This window comes from Palaemon carinicauda, chromosome 18 (assembly GCF_036898095.1).
Source record: "Palaemon carinicauda isolate YSFRI2023 chromosome 18, ASM3689809v2, whole genome shotgun sequence".
Lineage (NCBI taxonomy): Eukaryota > Metazoa > Arthropoda > Malacostraca > Decapoda > Palaemonidae > Palaemon > Palaemon carinicauda.
The window spans coordinates 10,430,889-10,445,599 of NC_090742.1; the positions used below are offsets into that span (position 1 = coordinate 10,430,889).

At 37.9% G+C, this 14,711-nt stretch overlaps 1 protein-coding gene across 1 annotated transcript; it reads left to right on the top strand.

Moving 5' to 3' along the window:
• The first annotated feature begins 6,262 nt into the window (after positions 1-6,262).
• Positions 6,263-9,834, top strand: LOC137657964 (uncharacterized). Its single transcript, XM_068392688.1, has 2 exons — positions 6,263-6,655; positions 6,835-9,834. Exon 2 carries the CDS (start codon positions 6,922-6,924, stop codon positions 9,832-9,834), a length of 2,913 nt encoding a protein of 970 aa, XP_068248789.1. The 5' UTR covers positions 6,263-6,655; positions 6,835-6,921.
• The last annotated feature ends 4,877 nt before the right edge of the window (positions 9,835-14,711 follow it).

A 14,711-nucleotide genomic window follows, 5' to 3' on the forward strand; every position in this document is an offset into this window, starting at 1 on the left:
ATAATGGGCGAAGGTGCAGTCGGAGGAGTGTCCTCAGCTTCGGGTAATGGGTTGGTAGTGGAAGAGAAGGTTAAGGTAGGTGATAATGGGAAAGGAAGTGATAGTGATAGTAGTAATAGTGATGGTGATATTGAAAATAAGGGAATTAGGCATAGTAAGGATGAACAGAAAGGTGAGAGGAAAGATGAAAGGAAAGGTAAAAGTGATGTGAAGAAAGAGAAGAAAAAGTATCAGGCTGATAGCAAGGACGATCGTGAATGGGTGAAAGTGGTAAGTAAGAAAAAGGGTAAGAAGGGAATGGTTAAGGATAGGAATTTAAGTGTGGAAGTGGATTCATTGTATTCAAATGAGGAAGAAGGTAACAGGGGAGTAGACAGTGATGATAGCAGTGAGAATGAACGTGATGTGTGTAAGACTGTGTTTATGAGAGAGGTACCTCGGTGTGAAAGGTTCAATGAGCATAGCAGTAGGGATGTATATGATTTTTTCAAGGAGTATGAGAGGTATTGTCAAGATAAGTATGGTGATAGTAAAAGAGTTTGGGCTAGGGAGTTAGGAGAATATTTGACTGGGTATTTGTTGACGATGTATGGAGTGATAATGAGTGTAGGGGACGTTGATTATGAAAGTGTGAAAAAGAGAATAATTGAGCAGGTAAAACGTATGAAAGGGAGTGTTAAGTATAAGCGTAAGAATGATTTTGATGAAGCACAAATGAATGCAGGAGAAGCGATATCAATGTACGTATGTAGGTTGGAAACTTTAGCTAGGAAGAAGTATGGGGATGAAGGTATAAATGAGAATAAGGAGTTAATGAGGAAGTTTTTGGCTACTGTACCCGAGAATGTTGCTGAGTTTGTTAATTTGAAACGGAAGGAGAAAATGAGGTGGACGAAAGAAAGATTGACATGGGATGATATTTTAGAGATAGTTGAGGATTACGAGTTGGATAGGTGTATGAAAGAAAGTAAATCTGTGAGTGTAAGAACTGGAATGGAGGAAAGTGTGCCAGAATTTGTTAGTTTTAGAGATGCTGTTATGAGAGGACCGATGAGGGTAGCTGATAGTGTAGTAGATAGGAGTGTTAGGGCGAGTAATGTGGGAATACCTGTAAGGACAAATGAAGGGTTTAGGCAAGGGAATCAGGTTTGGAGGGATAGGAGTGCTAGTGCGCCGCAAGATAGGTCAGGTAGTTGTATCCGTGAAGAGAAGTGTTATAGATGTGGGAAAGTAGGACATAAGAAGAATGAATGTAGATGGGCTCTTGGTGCTTGTTTTGGATGTGGTGAGGTAGGGCATAGAATTAGCGAGTGCAAGAAAGAGAAAGGGGTAAAATGTTATCGGTGTGGTATGACAGGGCACATAGCGAGTGGATGTCGGAGTAATCGTACAAATGTGATTTGCGGTAATTGTGGTAAGGATGGTCATTATGCTAGAATGTGCAAGGAGCCACGGGGTAAGTGTACTGAATGTGGTGCAGATGGGCATGTAGCTAGGGTATGTAGGAAGAAGGGAGTAAATCAGCCATGATGTTCGGGAAACTAGTGTAAGAGGGTTCAGCTGGGTGAGTCCTCGAGTGTGTGCGGAGTGAATGTGATGCATGTTCGTGAAGGTTTACTACATGAAGACGTGATGGGCGAAAGAGCTTATGACTGCATGAGTGCAAAAGTAAATTTTAATGGAATAGAGCTAGTTGGTCTGATTGATACTGGTTATGGTGTCAATTTAATGTTTAGGAATGCATACGATAAGGTAAGGGATGTGTGTGAATTTATGGGGTGTAAAGGTGAAGTGAAAGGTATCGGTAATTTAAGTATGTCTGTGCAAGGAAAGTTACGTGAAAATGTTATGATTGGGGGGGCTGATGATGGAAGATAATGATTTTTATGTGGTTGAGGGAGTAAATGACAAATACGATGTGTTGTTAGGTTATAACTTCTTGAAAAATACGGTATGATTGTACATCCTAGTGTAAATATGATAGAGATGAAAGTTAAGGGTAAATTTTGTGGGGAATTTTATTTGAATGAAGATGGTAGTGTATGTACGAAGGTATGGAAAGGTGTGCCGTTAATAGCAAAAGAAGGTGTTAAATTGTCAAAAGATGCGAGTGAGGTTGTCAGTGTAAAAGTTGCATGGCCGAATAGTCTGGGAATTGCCAATAGTGACAGTTGTGAATATGTAGTGGAAGGTTCGGAAGCAAGTAATTTGCTGAAAGCAAGTGTGCATGTGTATGATGGTATTTTGAATTTGCAGGAGCCGAAGGTGTATGTGAGCTTGTTGCCGACTGTAAGGAGGAGGAGAATACGGGGTATACGTGAGGGTGATTGCATGGGATGTATGTATACGTTGGTCAATGTAGAGGATGAAAGGTATGTTAAATTGAGACGTGTTATGACGGGTAAGATAAAGCCGGATGACGATTGGGACTATGAAAGTTTGAAAGAAAGAATTAATGTAGATGAGAATATAAGTGAGGGGGAAAGGGAATAATTGTATAGGATGTTATGGGATAGACGGAGAGTTTTAAGTCGCGGTGACGAGGATTGTGGGGGATCAAAACTGCCTGAATTTAAGATAGTTCTTAGTAATGATACCCCCATATATCAGCGTCCCCGACCTTTTTCTCCGCCTATTGCCAGAGAAATAGAAGAGCAGTGCCAGGAGTTAGAGCAAATGGGTGTAATAGAAAGGAGTGAGAGTGCCTGGAATAGCCCTATTGTACCTGTAAGAAAGCCGGATGGAAGTTTACGGATGTGTATTGATTATAGGAAGGTGAATGAAGTAACTGTTAAAGAACGTTTTCCGATGAATGTAGTGTCTGACTGTGTGTATAAGATGCATGGTATGAAAGTTTTTACAAAGTTAGATTTAGTTAGGGGCTATTACCAGATGCCTCTGGCAGAGGGGAGCAGGCCCATTACGGCATTTTCAAGTAGAAATTGTCATTATCAGTTTAAAAGATTAAGTTTTGGCCTTGCTAATGCGCCTGCTGCCTTCCAGAGGGCGATGAATGTAGTTTTGGCTGGGTTTGATAGACAAAAGGTGACTGTTTTTATTGATGATATTTTGATTGCTAGTGAGACGGTTGAGGAACACATGCAGTTGCTTGAAGCAGTATTAGAACGGTTGATAGAAGTTGGGGTGAAAGTTAAGCTTGAAAAGTGTACATGGTTGGCCGGGGAGGTGGAATTTCTTGGGCATGTGGTGAGTGAATCGGGTATAAGGAAGAGTGAAAAGTTTGTGAGTAAGGTGAGAGAGTTTCCACGTCCTCATACGGTGCGTGAGTTGAGAGGGTTTCTTGGGTTAATTGAATTTGGTCGGAAGTTTGTCAGAGATTGTTCGGGAATAGGGAAGCCTTTGAATGAGTGGACAGGTAAGAGAAATAGTACGAGACTGAAATGGGATGAGCGTATGATTGAAGCATTTGAAAACTTGAAAGAAGAGGCTGCGAGAGACGTCACTTTGGCTTTTCCCGATTATAGTGAACATGCGAGTATGCTAGAGTTATATACGGATGCTAGTGGAATTAGTATGGGCGGTTGCTTGGTTCAAATGCAAAGAATAAACGGAGATGAACAGTTGAGAGTGATAGCATATGTAAGTAAAGCATTTAATAAGGCTGAGCGAAGGTATTCCACGATTGAAAGGGAGTTGGCTGCGATAAGGTTTTGCGTGAAAGCGTTGAAGGTATTTTTGTATGGTGTGAAATTTATTGTGCGTACTGACCATCAGCCCCTAGTGTACATGATTAGGAAAGAGTCTGTGAATGCTAGAGTTGCGAGGATAATAGAGGATTTGAATGAATTTGACTTTAAGCTAGAATATGTACCTGGGAGTAAGAACGTGATAGCAGATGCGATGTCAAGAATGCATGGTAAGATAGAAGAGAGTAGCGAGAATGATAGTAATTTTGAAAGGTTGCCGGAAGATTTAATGGTGGTACAAAGTTTTGAAGGGGATGACATGGTGTATAAATGTATTTTGTGTGGGTTAAATAAGGTTAAATTGAAGGGTTTGAATAAGGATATACCTGCTAGTATAGATGAGCTTAGAATGAGTGTTAGGAATGAAGTATCGAAAGAAATGGCATATAAGGAGGAGGATAGTATGCTTGAGGGTGAATTGTTATCAAAAGTATTGTTGGTAGTAAGTATGTTATATGGTGTCACTGTTTATTTGTATTTTGGGTGGAATCGTCCGATGCAGTACCGAGCAAATAAAGAGATTGAAAGGGAGTATATATTGAGGTTACAATGTAATGAAAGATGTTGCAAGTTGTTGAGTAAGAAGGAGGATTGTCTGAGTGACTTGAATCCGAATGGTATGAGCATGGAAGATAGCGAAGATGACCATGGGTGTGATAAGGATGACCCTATTGATAGGAGAGTAAACATTTGTATGCATGGTGTAAAAGGAAGAATGATGACGTATGTGGGTATAAATGAGAATGAATACTGTAGTTTAATTGATACAGGTGCGCAAGTGTCATTAGTGAATATGTCTGTTATTAAGGAAATAGAGCATTACAATTGGGAAGTGAAAAGGCAATGTACGAGTGTGAGAATTCATGGGATAGGTAAAGGAAGTTTGCTAGTTTGGGAAGAAGTGCGTTTGAAAGTAAAACTGGGAAGTATGGAGGTGGAACATAATTTTATTGTAATGGGAGAGAATGAGATGCCTAGTTGTTTTTTGATAGGAATTGACTTTTTACGATTGCATGATTTATCAGTTGATATTGGTAGTGGTTTGCTTCTGAAGAATGGATGTGAAGTAGTTGTGATAGAAGATAATAGTGTATTTATGGCGAATTTTGTTGGCATGATTGATATTACGAGGAGTGAGGATGATCTACTGACTAAAGAGGAGGTGGAAGAAATGCAAGATGAATGTGAGGAAATTAAAAGGTTACGTGAATGTATGTTGAATAGTATTGAGGTAGAAGAATGGCCGTCTGATTTAGAGGTGTATAAGAAAGTTAGTAAGAGACTTATTGTGTGTAAGAATATTGTTTATTTTCTACATAAAGGAATGGATGAAGATATATATGTTCCTGTGTTTCCAATGCATGCAGCAGTAAGTATGTGTATGTTAGTGCATGACAGATATGGGCATATGGGTAAGAATAAATTATGGGAATGCATGCGTGAGAGATTGTTTACACCTGGGTTGAGTCAGATATGTAAGGATGTAGCGACTACGTGTGAAGATTGCCAGAAAGGGAAGTATCAGAGTGCATGCTAATCCGCCTGTTTTGAGATTACGTATGAAAGAACCATTTGAGATGTTTGTGATTGATTGTGTTTCGTTGCCTGTGACTGCGAGAAGACATGTGGGAATGATTGTTATGGTTGATCACATGAGTAAATTTACCTATGCAATACCCATCAAGGATAAACGGAGCGAGACTGTTGCAAGAATGGTTGGACAAGTGATGTTGCCGATGTTTGTGTAAGCCTGTGAGAATGTTAAGTGATAATGGCCCTGAGTTTGTTGGATGGGAGTTTGAGCAGATGTTAAGAGAATGGGGTATTGAACATGTGTATTCGACTCCTTATATGCCAAGTGCGAATGGGTTGGCTGAAAGGACTGTAAGAACATTTAACTGAAATTTTGCGAATGATGAGTACATGTGATAATGATTGGGATTTGTATGTTGGTAGAGCGTTGTGGGCTTACAATGCAACAGTGCATAAGAGTACGGGTATGTCTCCATGTAAGTTTGTTTTAAATTTTGAAAAGATAATAAGACCGAGGTTGGGTGTGTCGGAGGATGATAGAGATGTGTGGAGGAAAGCAAATAAGAGGTTTGAAAGCTTTAAAGTTGGTGATAGAGTGATGAAAGAAGTAATTGAAAAGGGTAGAATGAATGTAAATAAGGTGCGTGATAAATTTGAAGGTCCCTATGATGTGTTAGAAGTTGGTTCGAGTGGATTAAGTTACGTTTTGGGTAAGTTGTGTGTAGGTGGTATTGTGGAAAAAATTAGGGCCCACCACAACCAGTTGCGTAAATGGAAAGAGGTACCTGAGTATATTATGATCATCATCATAATAGTTTGTATTTATGTGGATGTGGTAATATTCTGGTTAATGTAATTCATGTACATGTTAAGTTGGATAAATATTGGGAATTGTATTTGGTAATATTGTAACTTTTGGACAATTCGAAATTACTGAGAACATGTTGCTTTAGTTAGAAGCGGCATTTGTAGTACTGTCGGATTGTTCCAAGGATAGGAGACTGTCTCAAAATTCTCCCGTCCTTGGGATTTTCTTAGTTGTACTTTTCACCGCCTCAGTTTTCATTGTTGTGATTATTGTAGTGTAATTGCCATTCGTGATTGACATATCCTTCGTGTCATAGGATGCAGTGTTACTTTTTGTGTAAATTATAATTAGCTGGTTCTGCATTTTTTATGAAATTTTATTAGTAAACTTTGCATTAATGTTCGTATTGTCATTGTATTCGGGGACATAATGAGGATACGGGCACGAGAAATTATAATGGTCTGATACTGAAAATCCTTCAAGCAAGTTCTTTGTTGGTGCGGGGAAGCAGTGCAGGACGGTGTTATGACTGACAAGTGTCGGTGGCAGTGTATAGACGGATGGCGTATTCAATTAATTACCATGGCTAAGAATGGGCGGTCACATTGTAAGTTGAGCGGGTATGCATTTGTCGTGTACTGTTCATTTTGCATTATTATTCATTGCACTATTACTATGTATTATTGTTAATGTATTATATATCAAATGTGATGTTATTAAATGTATGGTTGTTAAATGTGGTGGAAAATTGTTTGGGATACCTATTTATATTGTCATGCTTTACAGGCTGAATCAGATCAATAAAAGATACAGCAAGGCAGCCCGAGTTGTTATATATCCTGCAATACAATTCAGCAATATCGCAGAGCAGCCATGGAGGAACTGAAGAGGGAACGCACCACAGCCAAGAGGAGGTTCAATCGGAAGGTTGGATTATTCAAGGATGCACAGAGAAGAGGAGACTCGATAGAAACATTGGAAGTGTTGTACACTGAGGTTAGTGAGTGTTTCGAAAAGGTTGATGTTATCAATGAACAAATGATAGAACAATTAAAGGTTGGCGAATCTTGTCAGGAATATGAGGAATATATACAGGAATTGGAAACTATAAAATATTCATTACTTGGCGTGATAAAGGGAAAGACAAAAGTGAAAAATAATACTGTGCTTGCCTTGAAAAAACTTGAGCCTCCCAAATTTAGTGGTTCAGTGAGAGCATTTCCTGCCTTTGTAAGAGATTATGAAAGACTAGTTGTGTCACAACATGGGAAAGACCCGTACGTACTTAGAATATCATTAGAAGGGGAACCGAGGAGGCTTGTGGAGGATATAGATGATTATAAACGAATGTGGGATAGACTAAATGAAGCATACGGTAATGAAGGAAAACTGATCGATGCGATATTAGGAGATATAAGGGCATATAAACCGCTTAATGATAGTGATGACAGAAAGTTAATTAATCTAATCAATACAGTAGAAAAGGTGTGGTTAGATGTAAGTAATTTAAACTTGACTACAGAACTGGAGAATACTACTGTACTTACCCAAGTAGAAAGATTGCTGCCGTCGGTGTTAAAAAGAGAATGGGCCATTAAAGTGCAGGAATTAAATTCGGACAAATTTAAGAATTTGGTTACATTTCTGACAGATCATCGCAAAGCTCTGGAGTATTTACAAGATAATTCAAGAAGTGGTGCGACTAAGGTAACAGTACATACTGTGGAAAGGGAATTTGATAAGGAAAAGGAATTAGCAGAAGCTATAAAATTGTTGACTATAGGACAAGAGAAACTTCAAAATCAATTGTCTGAATGTTTAACCAGTTTATATCACATTAGCGAAGGAAAAAATATAGGTGGAATTAATAGAACAAGGTATAACAGTGATCAGATAAGAAAAAATTGTCCTGTCCATGATAGTGAATCTCATGAATTGAAGGATTGTATGACATTTAAGCAATGGTCAGCTGAAAATCAGATGGACTTTTTAAGAAAAAAGGGAGTTTGCTACGCCTGTCTCCGAACGGGACATTTCTCCAGAAATTGTGAGAAAAGATTTCCATGTAGGGTAAAAGTAAATGGTGAGGTGTGTGGTAAACATCATCATTCAAGTTTACACACACTATTTAACAATCCAAATAATTCAACAATTGATGCCACAAGTAACTATTTAAGTAAAAAAGGTGCAATTCTGATGACTGGGTTTGTTAACAGTGAAGGGAAGTCTATCCCCACGTTGTATGATGCAGGAAGTAACATTAGTTTAATTACATTTAGAATGGCAAGGAAACTAGGACTCAAAGGTATTCCTATACAATTATCTATGACTAAAGTTGGTGATCACACAGAGGAGTTGGATAGTTGTGTTTATGAAGTATCATTAAAGGATCAAGCAGGAATAGAAAAACTTATAGAAGTTTGTGGCGTGTCTGAAATAACTGCTGTTCATCATCATATGGATTTGGGAGAAATAGCAAGGAAACTGGGAGTACAGGAGAAACACCTTCAAAGGCCAGAGGGACGTATAGAGCTGCTAATAGGATCAGATTACTGTACTTTATTGCCACAAGTCATAAAAACAGTAGATAATATTCAATTATTGTCCAATGATTTTGGACTCTGCATTAGGGGTAGATTTGATGAGAAGGAAGGTGAAAAGAAGTACTGTGTTCAAATTAATCATATAAGCTACGATGACACTGCTGATTGGCATTTCAGGGCTAAACCAAATGTGGGTAAATTAGTGGAGAATTATTTCTTGGATGAAAGTTTGAGAACGGAGTGTATCCCAAAATGTGGAGGTTGCAAATGCGGAGAATGTTCAGTAAAGGGAAATTTAACTATTAGGGAAGAGAGAGAACTCAAACTCATTGAAGATGGATTAACTTATGATGAAGAAAACATGTGCTGGATATCTAAGTATCCTTGGATTTCTGACCCTTCTAAACTGCCAAATAATTTTCCAATGGCTTATGCTAGATTGAAGGCTACCGAAAAGAGACTGAAAAGGCTGGGAGCAACACAATGCACAAAATATCAAGAACAAATTCAAGACATGTTGGATCGAGGGGTAGCGGAAAAATTATTGAAGTCAGAGCTGGATTATAAGGGTCCAATCTTCTACTTACCCCACCATGCAGTTTATAAAACAGATTCCTCATCAACCCCAGTGAGAATAGTATTTGATGCTGCAGCATCATATCAAGGAATATCTCTGAATGACCTACTTGCAAAGGGACCTGATGTAATTAATAACCTATTGGGAATACTATTACGATTCAGGGAAGGAAAGATAGGCGTGGTTGGTGATATTAAAAAGATGTACAATACTGTAAAACTTTCAGAAGAGGATATGCATACTCACAGGTTTTTATGGAGAAACTTTGAGTTAGAAAGAGATCCTAGTCATTATAAATTGAAGACTGTTACATTTGGGGATAAACCCTCAGGATCTATTGCAATGATGGCACTTCGTAAAACTGCAGAAATTAATAATTGCTTTCCGCTAGCATCCAAGATGATAGTAGAGGACTCTTATGTTGATGACATCATCAGTAGTGTTAACTCGAAGGATTGTGCAATGAAAAGGATTAAAGAAGTAGAAGAAGTATTAAGATTGGGAGGATTTCAGATTAAATACTGGGTTTTATCGGGAGAGGATAAGGATAATAATGCTAGGGTTTTAAATACTGAACAGGAAAAGGTTTTGGGTTTAAGTTGGAAACCTAAACTGGATACTTTCTCATATAGGGTCAAACTCAATTTCTCAAAAAAAAACCTGTGAAGGTAGAATAGAGTCGGATGTGAACTGTGATAATTTTGAGAGTTGTATGCCACCTCTGTTGACTAAGAGAAGTGTACTATCACAATTTGCAAAGCTGTATGATCCTTTGGGACTCTTAACACCATTCACACTGAAGACAAAGTTATTGATGCGTTCTATCATTGTAGAAATTAATGAGGGACATTCAAGGGGATGGGATGATCCTATTAGTGATACCTTATACTCTGAAGCTAAAAATTTGTTTAGGGAAATGTTTGAAATTGAAAATATCTGTTTTAGTAGGTGTGTAAGGCCTGCAGACGTAATTAAAGACCCAGAGTTGATCATTTTTTGTGATAGTAGTATAAAAGCGTATGGAGCTGTAGCATATGTTAGATGGGAAAAGCAAGATGGTAATTATTATGTAAACCTTCTTTGTTCAAAGAATAGAATAGCGCCTATGAAACAAATCAGTATACCACGATTAGAACTGTGTGCTGCTGTTTTAGCATCGAGATTGAGGGCAACCGTTGAAATCAATATGAGATACAAATTCTCTAAGGTAATCCACATCACTGACAGTGAGATAGTAAGAGCACAGATCCAGAAGGAATCCCACCAGTTTAATTCCTTTGTTGGAATTAGGGTTGCAGAAATTCAGTCCAAAACTGAACCCATAGAATGGTTTTGGGTATCTTCCAAGGAAAACAACGCTGATTTGACTACTAGGAAATGTAACCCCAGAGAATTAGATACAGAATCTGTTTGGCAAAAGGGTCCAGAATTCCTGTATCAAGATTCCTCGGAATGGCCTGTAAAACAGAGTACAGTATCGGATCTTCCTGATGTTGTTTTCGCAAGAGTGGCCTTAAATGAAGGAGAAATTAATTCAAGTAGCCAGGTGATTGATATCCAAAGATTTAGCAATATGAAAAGACTGTTATCAGTGATGGCTAGAATTATTAGTGCAATAAAGAAAAAATCGTTTAAGGCTATATTGTGCGATCCTAGTACAGAAGAGATACAGCAAGCTGAGTTGTATTTCGTCAAAAACGCTCAAGCAAGTTTGCCACAAGACTGGGAAAAGAGGTATAGACGTTTAGGACCAGTTTCGAGAGAGGATGGCATAGTCACCGTGGGTAGCAGGATGTCCAAATGGTTGAAGGACAATTGGGATCAGAATCAGTTTATACTTCTCCCATCAAAGCACCCATTCTCTTTAATATACCTGTCTCACATACATCAAAAGGATCACAGTGGAGTTGAATCAAGTCTTGCTAGAGCTCAAGTGAAATATTGGATATTGGGAGCAAGGAAAACAATGAAATCTATTAGAAAACAGTGTGTAGTATGTCGAAGAATTGACAAGATCTGTACATCACAAGCTATGGGAGAGTTGCCAAAAGAGAGACTTGAACCATGTCCTCCATGGCATAATGTTAGCCTAGATCTTTTTGGCCCTTTCTGGGTTTGTGATACTGTAAAAAGAAGAGTGAAAAGGAAAATATTTGGAGTAATTTTTAATTGCATGGTTACAAGGGCTGTACATTTGGACATTTCTGAGGGTTATGATACTCAAAACTTTCTTACTGTACTGAAAAAGTTCACATGTCTAAGAGGATTTCCAAAGAAGCTTTACAGTGATAATGGTACGCAGTTGGTGTCTGCTAACAAGGAGTTGAGAGAAATGGTTACTCAGTGGAATAAAGGTTTAGTGTTTAACTTTGGAAAATTTGAAGGTTTAACCTGGGTATTTAATAAATCTGCTGATGCCCCATGGGAAAACGCTTGTAGCGAGTCGTTAATTAGACTGGTGAAGAGGTCACTCACCAGAATCATAGGTGAATCAGTCATATCTTTTGGGGAACTACAATCTGTAATGTATGAAGTTGCCAATATGTTGAATGAACGGCCTATTGGGTTTAAACCAGGGGAAAACTTTACCGAAGGGACTGTGTTAAGACCTAATGATTTACTATTGGGTCGATCTACCATCGAAGCTCCTTGTGGATTTTGGAATGAGAGAGTTAATTTTAATAAGTCATATGCATTTAAGATGAAAATAGTAGATTTGTTTTGGAATAAATGGATGAAAAATTATTTTCCAACTCTTATTGTAAGACAAAAATGGCATGTCAATGTAAGAAGTGTAATGAAGGGTGATATTGTACTTGTTAATGACCAAAATGCATTGAGAGGAGAATGGAAATTAGCACAAGTGGTAGAAGGGATGCAGGGAAGAGATGGAAAAACAAGGGATGTGGTACTCAGATATAAGATAAATAAGTTTGGAAATCGGTATTTGGGAGAACCTGATAAACTAATGACCAGATCGGTGCATAAATTAGTGGTGATACTTCCGGTGGAAGAACAGTAGACTTAAGTGGCATTAATCTGTTGTGGGGGGAGTATATTATGATCATCATCATAATAGTTTGTATTTATGTGGATGTGGTAATATTCTGGTTAATGTAATTCATGTACATGTTAAGTTGGATAAATATTGGGAATTGTATTTGGTAATATTGTAACTTTTGGACAATTCGAAATTACTGAGAACATGTTGCTTTAGTTAGAAGCGGCATTTGTAGTACTGTCGGATTGTTCCAAGGATAGGAGACTGTCTCAAAATTCTCCCGTCCTTGGGATTTTCTTAGTTGTACTTTTCACCGCCTCAGTTTTCATTGTTGTGATTATTGTAGTGTAATTGCCATTCGTGATTGACATATCCTTCGTGTCATAGGATGCAGTGTTACTTTTTGTGTAAATTATAATTAGCTGGTTCTGCATTTTTTATGAAATTTTATTAGTAAACTTTGCATTAATGTTCGTATTGTCATTGTATTCGGGGACATAATGAGGATACGGGCACGAGAAATTATAATGGTCTGATACTGAAAATCCTTCAAGCAAGTTCTTTGTTGGTGCGGGGAAGCAGTGCAGGACGGTGTTATGACTGACAAGTGTCGGTGGCAGTGTATAGACGGATGGCGTATTCAATTAATTACCATGGCTAAGAATGGGCGGTCACATTGTAAGTTGAGCGGGTATGCATTTGTCGTGTACTGTTCATTTTGCATTATTATTCATTGCACTATTACTATGTATTATTGTTAATGTATTATATATCAAATGTGATGTTATTAAATGTATGGTTGTTAAATGTGGTGGAAAATTGTTTGGGATACCTATTTATATTGTCATGCTTTACAGGCTGAATCAGATCAATAAAAGATACAGCAAGGCAGCCCGAGTTGTTATATATCCTGCAATACACTGAGTATATCCAAGAGAATGGGATGAGTAAATGGTTGAAAAGGAACAAGGGGGAACCTAGTATGTATGAGGACTTAGGTCTGGAAGGTAAACAGTTAGTGTTAGTAGAATATAAGAAAAGGAAGAATACAAGAGCTTTAAGTAAAGATGAAAGAAGGGGAAATTTTATAAGTAAAAGTGAGAATAGAAATAAGTATGACAAGGGTGTAAATGTGCAAGTGTGTATGGAAGATAAATGTGTTAATACAGATGAATCATGGCTGAGTATGAATGATACCTATAGCGTGTGTGGCTTTTCCTTAGGTGATGTAAAAGAAAGGATGACGAATGCGAGAGTGAGAGATAGGAGAATGATTAGTAGTATGAATGAATCTTTTACTAAAGTTGAGAATGTTTTTGATGAAATGGATGAACTGTTTACAGAAATGAGTGTAATTATAGGGCCAGATGAGAACGAGGTAGATATGATTGTACATGATATATTAGATGATAGGGATTTAGATAGGAATAGTGTTAATGTAGCGAAGGATTGTGACAAGGAAGAAGTGAATGAGAGAGTATATGGAGGCCCAGTTACTCGGAGTAGAGGTCCCGTTCCCGACTGCGACTGGGTTATGAAAAAATTAATGTAAGTGTTGTGTGAGAAGGATTTGGCAAAGTAAGGGGGGAGGAATGTGGAGGATTTATTTTTGCTTTATTTTTATTTTTTTGTTTTTGCCAAATCCTGTGAGAGAGAGAGAGAGAGAGAGAGAGAGAGAGAGAGAGAGAGAGAGAGAGAGAGAGAGAGAGAGAGAGAGAGAGAGAGAGAGATATTGTGTTAGCAAGCGAAAGTAGTTAGGTTAACGATCGTTTGTGGTGAGAAAGACTGTTGGTTTAAATGAGATTGTTTGTTTATATTTTTTAGTTAGGTTACGACAGGGGTGAATGTTTCGGAGCGAATGCTTTTTTTTTGATTGACTGCGTCCTGAGTCAGTTGTGTGAACGCTGGATTATATATATATTTTTCGACCAGCGTGGAAGTGTTTTTTTGATTTTCAAAGTAAGTACAGTTTTGTTTATCTTTGCTTGTCGTGATTGTGAATGATAGGAACAATTTATTATTTATCTTTGATTATAGTGCGATAGTTCAGTTAGCTAGAAGTGTTCGTAAGTGTTTTTCTTTCTTTATTTTTGGCAGGCCGTGATTCCTCCTTTGGAGAGACCTAAATTTTTTCGAATGCTGAGATATAGTTGATGACCTGGCCTGTGATTGATTTTGGTATTAAGACTGCTCTTTGGATTGACGATTGTTGATGACCGGCCCGTTTACTTCCGATTGATGATGATGATGATGATGGTGGTGCTAATAATAACCACGACCCCAATCAGGGAAGTAGTTGTGGCGAATTGTCACTCAATGAACTGTTAAACACAGAGTTGTGTGCCGTAAAGACAGTCCGGCTTGTGTGTGGCGACCGTGTTGGTGTACCATAATATTTTTTACAAGAAATTCATATATATATTTATTTTTGGTGTTGGTGTGTGGTATAAGTTAAGTTTGTTAGGATTTTTTGTGTTTATTTTGATGGAATTACGTTTTATTTATCTTTAGTGTTAAGTTTTGATTAGTTTAAAGTGATTAA